Below are 9,281 nucleotides of genomic sequence, written 5' to 3'. Positions count from 1 at the left end.
TTGTGCATCCGTAGATTCCTACCCCACCACACCACACATGTAATTAAAAAAGTTCAAACGGGGACTTATTCCATTCAATATCATGTTTATTATAGAGATTATGTAACAAATTATGCTTTACACTTCTAAATTTAACTGTACACGAATATTCCTTATTTTTGCTTCTGGTGTCTTCTGCCTTTCTATTAAAAACGTTTACCTGGGAATTTACTTCAAGTGAAAAACAGATCGTATGCAACCGATAAGTCGTCTTAATAACATATTTCTGTGTAGCCGACCGTTAGCTGTTATTTTTAGCATAACGAGTTTTCTGGTGAAGGGCTTCGTTTGCCTTCGTTAGAAATCTACGGATGCACAAAACGGACAAAATGAAACAAATATGAACGACTTGTTCAGAAACACCCGCGAGCGGAGAAAAGTTATCAAAATTAGACCCCAATTGTTTTCCCCCAAAATTCCTATGTCCTCGGGATCTACATAGTCCGAGGTATGTTTGTAGAGAATTTCATTAAAAAAATATCCATTTTCTTGAAAGTTAAGACGAATTGAAGTGGACTCCGGTGGATTTTCCGAAATTCCCCACCCTAACGCCTCCTAAAACACTTTTCCCCACAAAATTTTGTATATTCGGAATCTACATTATATAACACATATTCAGAGACAATTTCATTAAAAGATATCCATTTTTCTAAAAGTTATCCTCCAAAGTCATGAGTGGAGCAGAAATCTGTAGTTTTATGCCTTTGAATCAAACACGAAAAGATTTCAGTTGAAGCAAATTTTTGCAACAATTTCTTCCAAAAGATTTCAGTGAAACTTTTCGGAAAATATGCTCAAAAAGAAACCAAAAACATTCCGTGAATCTTCTCAGCTGCAAAAGCCTTTCTATCAATGATGGAAGTTTTTTCTTACCTTTTTGCTGAATTCACAAACTGACCGGTGGAAATAAAATGACCTTTTAATTTTCATCTTTGTTCATATATATATATATATATATATATATATACGTGTATGTGTGTGCGTTACCAGTACCATAAATCTCTCTATCTGTCTCCTCTCTCTTTCTCTTCGTTCATTGACGCTACCTCTTACTTCCACACTATTCAATTCTTTCATTTCTTACTGTCACCACAGATATAAGACACACCTGCACACATAAGTCTGTCTCCAGTTAATTTCTCCATAGGGAATTTAGATGGCATTGCTTTCTGTACTGACCAGTTCTATATACTACATACATGCATTCATGCGCATGCACACAAACGCGTTTGTAATTACCTACATATTTTCACACACCACTAAATCGAAGGAAATAATTGATTCCCTCTTTAGGGACATCAGATCTTATGAATAAGATGAAAATGACCTGTTGTCTCTAAAATTTGATAAAATTGTCCACAGAAGGGATGTAAAGAATTTTGTTTTTAATAACTCATTCCCAAATTGTCCCCTTTCTCTATTGGTGTACTAAACATCGTGTACAAAAGGTATAACAATTCAGCATAACTCTACACATGCCTCACCAAAATATTACCATGCCCCATGTTGGGAATCATGGCCCCCATCAGATAGTGAGCTTTTAAAATTGCTGGCTGGATTTCTACATAAAAGTAGTTTTTTCCTGCTAGTCATGGAAAAATAAAAATAAAAGAGAAAGCCAGGTCCCTTATTTCCGACAGTTAGGTTTAATTGTGTCAAAGACTTGTGTCTTGACCATTCACAGCATATCAGAACTGAAATAGTTCAAGTCATACTTTCAATAAATTATATTGGACATCCAGTCAATTTACCCAGAATATATGAAGGGATGCTGATAAGGTCTTGGTTTTGAGTAAAAATAAATACAGGAAGATCAGTTAATTATGATTTTTATTCAGCATATTACCCACCCACATTCACTCAATTATTGCAGCAGTCCTTCAGTTTTTCACAGCCCTGTAAAAGAACTCAGTGTTGGGCCTCCAACCAAGCCTTTCATCAAACCCTTAAAGCCAGGAACTTTTCAGCAGCCCCTTGTAAGTATGTGCATCAATGTGTGTGTGTATACATACACACACACACAATGTACTTGAATCACAAAATGTAATCCATGTTTATTAACACAAACATATTTATTTGTTTAGAACTGAAAATCCAATCCATTGCTTCTCAGAATTTCTGTGTCTTTGCGATTGACCAATCAGCATCGAGTTAATGAGCAAATGTTAATGTGGAGATGTGCTGTAAGTCTGCATATTCTATCTGAGAGGTCATGGAAGACAAGGACTTTACTGAGCTGCATCTTCAGCATTGCATACTTTAGGAATTTTATGAAGAAAGCAAAACAAGTGGAAACCCACATCCTGTGCATCATGATGATGCGAGTGTTGAGGAATGCCAAAAGTTGGTTTAAGAAACTCACAAATTGCTATTTTGATCTTTTGGATGCTGTTGATCAGGAAGACCAACCGTTTTCAATAATGATGCAGTGAAAACAGCAATTGAAGGGGATTTGTGTCACAGTATCAGAGATTTATCCCAGAGGCTTAATAAATCTTGGTCCACTGAGCAAAATCATCTCAAGCAGATTGTGTAAGTGCATAGAGAAGGGCAGTCTGGGTACCTCATTCTGTAACATGATAATGCATGGCAACTTTCAGCAAATCCAAGATAGATTCGTTAGGTTGGGAAACTGCCTCACCAGGCCTAACAGCATCAGATTCCACTTCTTCAGATCACTTGAATACTTTACTGATGGAAAAATATTCAGAAGAGATGTTAAGGTTCAAGCCTCAGACTGCAGAGTACCTACACCTGGCAAGCTGACAATATCAGATCTCTGTTCTTCAGTATTCAAGTCATGTGGAAGGAATTGCAGCAAATTGTAAGCAATTTATGGACATTGACGACATTTTGAGTTGCTAGTGTGAGTTTGACATTAATTACAGAAAACTTACTTCGCCGTCACATGAAGTGCATGAGTAGAATTAATTTATAAGCTGTTTGGTTTCTTGTGTAAATAACATTGTTTATATATTGTCACCTGAGACTAATTAAACATAAAATGAGTTAAAAAAACAAAACGAGCTAACAACCAAGATTTTCTCCAACCCAAAACGTAGGGGAGACAACTCCAAGATTATTTTCGGTCTTCTTTTGACTGCTTCGGTGGAAGCTTACAGTGTACTTGTCTCGAATAATGATTAAAGAATTGATAATTAAACGTTGGACATTTACTGGGCATAGAAAAATAGAATTGCTGAGCAATGCTGAGTTTCCATAAGTTGTTCACGATGTAACAAGTAACCATAACTCCTTCAGGTTTGGTATGCACTCTCTTTTCATGGAGCGGTGATGATCATACTGTGTGAAACATGTTGGAAAACAGAAATAAAGAGTTTTTGATGGATCTTCGAGAAGAAATGTATTTATATTGAGAGACACTAGCGTAGCTAGGGGTGGGGGCATCACTTTTAGGTCTGCTGCAGGCAATATGTATTTTTTGTGGGGGCAAACTAAAGGGCTGCTCTGGACAGCACACACTCTAGGTACATGACTGTTGAGAGATTTGTTAATTGTTATTATCAGCAGGCGCAGGTGTGAAGCTTGCTTCCCAAACACATGGTTCTGGGTTCAGTTCCACTGCATGGCACCTTGGACAAGTGTCTTCTACTATAGCCTCGGGCCAATCAAAGCCTTGTGAGTGGGCTTGGTAGACGGAAACTGAAAGAAACCTATCATATATTTATATATATGTGTGTGTGTGTGTGTGATTGTACCCCTCCGCACCGCTTGACAACTGGTGTTGGCATGTTTATATCCCTGTAACTTAGTGGATTGGCAAAGAGATCGATAGAATAAGTACCAGGTTTAAAAAAAAAATTAAGTCCAGGGGTTAATTTATTTGACTAAATTTTCTCCAAAGTGGTGCTCCAGCATGGCCACAGACTAATGACTGAAACAAGAAAAATATAAACGTTAAAGGAGCAATTTTTAAAAGATCATCAGTGATGAGGAGTGAATTCAGGATGCTGAGCTTTACTTTGAATAAGGGGGGGCTAGAGGGGAGAGAGAGAGAGAGAGAAACTAAATAAGGAAACAATAAATAGTGTTTATTAGAAAAAAATGCCAAATTTGTTCATGTTTACAATTGTTAATGTCTGACATGAAAGACTTTCAAGTGAAAGGAAGACAGAGTCCAGAGTTGCTATAAAATGAAGCCTCATAGAATAGCATCAAATAAACCAGAGAAAGTCTCTCTATCTTTCATATTCTAACAACTTAGGTTATTATGAAAGAATCAGGAATCTTGTGAGTTTGTCTTAGAGTCAAATATGATACAAGCAACGAAGTAACAACATGATGTCTCCATGTTAAAAGGATCGGTCAGCTTGAACACTTCTTGCCTTTTTTGAACTCTGGTATTTTGGCATCTGGTTTGAAAGGGTAGTTAGTGTCTTTGAAGGTATCGGCAGTGATTTTTGCCTCTGAAATGCAACAGAGAATAGTGTACAGAATAAAACACTGGAGAAAAAAATATTAAAAAAAAAAAAGCAAATAAAAGAAACTCATTGTAATGGAAAGAAGAAGAAGAAATAATTGACCAAAGAATGAATTCCTGAAGAGTTTGAGTAAGATGGAGTTTCATGTTGGAATTTCTTCAGTTATTCAGGTTTCGGTAACAGATGCAATCATCATTTAACAGATGTCTTCTATGCTGGCATGGACGGTTTGACGAAAGCTGGTAAGCCAGAGAGCTGTACCAGGCTCCAGTCATCTGTTTTGGCTTGGTTTCTCTGGCTGGATGCCTTTCCTGATGCCAACCACTTTACAGAGTATTTTCTGTGTTACTGGCACAGATGCCTTTCACGGGTCATTGGCACTGACCACAACTATGATTTCACTTAGCTTCATCCATCTTCTCAAGCACAGCAAATTGCCAGAAGTCTCAGTCACTTGTCATCACTTTTGTGAGACTTTAAAACTGATGATCATGTACTTAAGCTCCATCGCACGTGCACACTGACATATCCAGTGGAGCATATATTAGCTTCATTTCTTTCAAGCCTTCACATATCCTCTGCAGTCACAGCCATGTAGCAAGGCTGTTCACACACAGGCTTCACATAATCTACCTTTCACACTGAGGAAGAGGCCCTTTGCTACTAAGGAGATAAAATCTCTCTGAACTTTGCCCAGCCTCTTCCTATTCTAGCAACTATGCCTTCAAAGCTCCCCCCTCCATTGCAAACTTGGTTAGCTAGGTATCAGAAGCTATCTACTACTTCTAAGTATCCCCCTGGGTAGTTGAGAATATGAAGACAAGGAAAGTCTAGACCATATACCACTCGGCTGGATATTTTAAGCATCTCAGCAGTGACCCCTGATGGACCTGGGACTTTCCTTGTCTTCATGCTTTTCATTGCTTTATTTACCAAGCTACTGTCTATTTGGACAGCTGGTCCCTCTACTGGGTTCAGATTAATTATTTCTTAAAAACAAGACAATAGAATTAGAAATGATTGAATAAATTTGTTTACTGAAAACACCAGGAGTTGTCTCTTCAGCTTGAATGATCTGAGTCCGGAGAATCATCTCAGAATCTTCGGCAATTTTCAACAACTAAAAAATAATTAAAAAAAACACATGCAATAAAAATAAAACAATACAATGTGAGGGAAGTGGTCAGGTTTTGGATTGGCAAATATATTATTCACAGAGTTCAAATAGTGGAATGAATTTTATGCCAAGAGGAAGAAAAGTAATGTTCATTGGAAAGACAGAGAAAGAGAGAGAGAGAGAGAGAGAGAGGAAATGGTCAAATAATAAGTTATACAAATGACATAGAATGATTTGATTACCTTTTTGATCACTGCTGGATCAGCTTCATTTATATTTTTCCGAAATTCTTGGTTAATCTTCTGTTTCGAAGCTGTGAGTGACAAAATAATGAAAAAGGAAGGGAAAACTAATGCAGCTTCTTTTATATTCTTACCACAATTATCAAGAATTAATTTTTAAATAGGTTCACCCATCAAAAATACACATTTCCTACCTTTGCAGAAATAACAAACTATTTGTGTATGTCTTTGAGGATTGGTGTAACCGAGAGAATATATAAGAGGGCTTGTAGAGGATGTCAGGTAGTTAAATCAGTGTGAAGAATGAAAGAATCTAATGTTGCAGGTGTTTGGAGAAGATCGTGGCTACAAAATTGCAAATGAAAAACTGATTAAAAGTAATGGAGTGATGTGGCGGGTTTGATGTAAGAAGTGTGTGTGTGTGTGTGTGGGGGGGTCAATAAGTTGTGTAAGTAGCAGATGATGTAAGCAATTAAAGAAGGATCAAAATTCATAGAAGATTCAGACTGACTGGAATGAAGGAAGCAGTGGGAGCAGGATGAAATGAGGTGCGAGAAAAATGCAACATGTTATTTCTAGAATTTCTACTTAATAAAGAGTAGAATTCTAATTATTTCAATGAAAACAAGTTGCTTGAGCTAATGAAATTTTCTTCAAACATACCTTCCAGAGCTGTTAAATCATTTTCAAAAACTTTTCTCCTTGTTCTGTGAAGATGCTTAAATGCAGAAATAACCTGAAAAATGTTCAAACATTTTAAAGTGATTTTATATTTTTCTGCTTCACTGGAAATGATTTTTTTTTTTATTGTTTCTTTTTATTTTGTTAGTATTCTAGTTTTTTTTCATTATTCTAATATTATTGTTGTTATCCTAATTTAAAAAGTTTTACTGTGTATTATTTTATTTTGTCATTATTCCCATTAAAGTCTAAATAGTATTATTCTGTTTAATCCCTGGTCAACACTAATCAAAGCTAACATATAATTAAAGACATTCCAGCCAAGCCGATCCATTCTGACTTCTAGGGATATCTTGGACTACACCATCCAATGTGTCGTTTACCCTTGTCGAAGATGGAAGATTTGGTTGCTATTTCTAGCAGGCTGAGACTCCATATTAATATTTCCTAAGTTTGTATTCAAAGATAGATGAAGTTCTCCTAAAATTCTTAGCAATCCTGAAATGAATTTTAGTATTATTCCAGATAGGGAAACACTGCCTATCGATCTGTTCTTCTATGTCAGGGAGGTTCCTCTTATCAGTTGGCTAGAAACAGTAGCTAACGGTCGCTGCAATAGTTTACACTCTTTCCTTATAATTTGGAAACATGTGAACCTATCTCAACGATTACTTTTATTGTTATAATTACAATTGCGTTGCTCCTGTTTCATTGAATGTGGTGATTTTTTTCATTTGTTAGACGTTTAATTGAATTCCATTTGAAGTGACAATTAACCATTAAATTCCTTACGCCGATATATTTCTACAATTAATCCAGTTTCAGGTCTTTTTAATAGATATGAAGTTTGCTTTACATATTTGACTACAATAAAACCTACGATCATACTACACACAGGCGAGCATGCATGAATCTATGGTTTCAATCACAATTCGAAAATGCCACATTTCCTGAATATGGGCAGAGAATTAAGGATGTCGACAATGGCATTTGAAGAATCGTTATAATAATATAACTTGCTGTTATTTCCATTAAATCTATTAACAAAATGTCGAGTTTATGTAGAATTAATTTAAAAGTTCAATAACACAGAATTTTGATTTAATGACTTGACGCCTCAATGTAATTAACGAAACAATGCCGGGTAGCAACACAAGGTCCTACGGCTATTAATGTGATGGTGAGATGTTCATGTTTGTCCCAACAACATTTGTGTTGTGAGTGAAATGAAATGACTAAATCAGAAATAGAAAGAATTGACGCTCCAAGTTTGGCTTGGCAGGTGTCTCATTAAGAGTCGCCTTCAAACGGTTCCAGGCGATTTTTAAAAGGAATTCGTTAATTAATAACTCATATGATATAATTATTTTAGTTCGGATAATTTTCCAGTAAATATCCAATATAATTAATAAAAAAAAAAAACAGTAATAAATTCATTAGATGAATGAAGGTCAAATTAAAAACCATACGATTGATTGCCTAATATTTATAGCAGAGTTGCTTCAATACCAAACGTGAACGTTTATCTTCAATATAGAACAACAACAACAATTATACTTTTTTTTTCCGCAATAATTAGTTGTGGAAGGCAACATAATTAAACATAAAACACTTCTTACCTGCTTTCTGGACATGTTTACATTACAACCAAGTCTCGCAGCTCAATTGTTAAGTCACGTAAAAACTCGTCGGTTCATTGTCACTATGGCAACCGTTAAGCAACAAAGATGGTTCCTGCAGCGAACAGTTTCTTGTCACTGCCTAAAAACATGTCTGTTACGTTAACTATCTTGGAGGAATTGGGAATTGTTTATTCAAGGAAAAGACGATAAGGAGAAAACCGTTTCAGATATTCTAATGGCGATAAAATTTATTATGTGAGAAAAATAATTATAACTATATTAATTTTACAATATTTATTGTAACTTTACAAAAGTAAACGTTAAGAGTATGGGGAAAGAAAAAGGAAATCCGTGAATAAAATAAAGAAATAAAAGCATGAATATTCCATTCAATAGTGCATCATTCTAGGGGACATTAGTGTTCCCTTCTAAAAGTATCTGAGACGACCTCCCCGCCCAAGATACGGCATCAGCGCGGGTATTTCCAGATATCGAACCCTTAATGTTCTTCTCATCAGTTATTTTAATTCTACCAGAAAATTTAATCCCTTTCACATCTCTTTCATTGATTCATAATTTCACAGCTCAAACGATGCCTATTTTTTACCTTCCGGTTGTTAATAAATTTGGGATTCTTTCCGAACAGCAGCGACGTAATGTAAACAAACGACTTCAGACGAAGCAACATTCAAATACCAACGATTCGAGGCCTTCCTTTTCTTCAAATAGGTGAACACAAAAGTTTATTTATCTTTTACTTGTTTCAGTCATTAGACTGTGGCCATACTGGGACACCGCCTTGTAGAAATTTTAGTCGTACGAATCGGCTTCTGTATTTTTTTGTTTTCCTTTAAGCCTGGTACTGTCAGTCAATTTTGCCGATTCGCTACAAACGGGAACGTAAAGCACCAAACACCGGTTGTGGGGCAAACACTGACACACACACATAGATACATGTGTTTCAGAATTTGGAATACGATAACAGGTAAGAGAAAAAATTGAAAACACGAGAAGAGTTGGTGGGTGAGACGTTAAAAAAACATGGATTAAAAAACTTTGTTTGAAAGAGACTTCAAACCATTATTTTGAAATGTACGATATTCACACAACATCCCTAAATCTTTATCACATCCTAAAA

The 9,281-nt window shown here is 35.9% G+C and overlaps 2 protein-coding genes across 6 annotated transcripts in view; one reads left to right on the top strand and one right to left on the bottom strand.

Moving 5' to 3' along the window:
• Nucleotides 1–4,070: 4,070 nt before the first annotated feature.
• On the bottom strand, nucleotides 4,071–8,244 carry LOC106883077 (complex III assembly factor LYRM7). The gene is made up of 5 exons (XM_014933957.2): nucleotides 8,141–8,244; nucleotides 6,504–6,576; nucleotides 5,841–5,911; nucleotides 5,520–5,601; nucleotides 4,071–4,466 (listed from the first exon to the last, which is right to left on the bottom strand). Exons 1-5 carry the CDS (start codon nucleotides 8,153–8,155, stop codon nucleotides 4,366–4,368), a joined length of 342 nt encoding a protein of 113 aa, XP_014789443.1. The 5' UTR covers nucleotides 8,156–8,244; the 3' UTR covers nucleotides 4,071–4,365.
• Nucleotides 8,225–9,281, top strand: part of LOC106883076 (uncharacterized) — a 17,544-nt gene continuing 16,487 nt past the window's right edge. For 3 of the 5 annotated variants that reach the window (XM_014933954.2, XM_014933952.2, XM_014933953.2), the window contains exon 1: nucleotides 8,225–8,872. In XM_014933954.2, the coding sequence (XP_014789440.1) occupies nucleotides 8,646–8,872 (227 nt within the window). In that variant the 5' untranslated portion in view covers nucleotides 8,225–8,645. Of the gene's footprint in view, nucleotides 8,873–8,939; nucleotides 9,129–9,281 lie in introns of those variants that run through there. The other 2 variants (XM_014933955.2, XM_052974194.1) reach the window with 2 other exon arrangements.

The sequence above is a fragment of the Octopus bimaculoides genome, chromosome 18, assembly GCF_001194135.2.
Source record: "Octopus bimaculoides isolate UCB-OBI-ISO-001 chromosome 18, ASM119413v2, whole genome shotgun sequence".
NCBI lineage: Eukaryota > Metazoa > Mollusca > Cephalopoda > Octopoda > Octopodidae > Octopus > Octopus bimaculoides.
The sequence above is the reverse complement of the archived record's forward strand: the minus strand, read 5'-3'. Positions and strand labels throughout refer to the sequence as shown.

Coding starts and splice junctions, on each gene's coding strand:
- LOC106883077 (XM_014933957.2), bottom strand. Junction 5,602..5,840: donor ATCCAGCAGTGATCAAAAAG/GTAATCAAATCA, acceptor ATTATTTTTTAG/TTGTTGAAAATTGCCGAAGA. Junction 4,467..5,519: donor GACAACTCCTGGTGTTTTCA/GTAAACAAATTT, acceptor GTTGCATTTCAG/AGGCAAAAATCACTGCCGAT.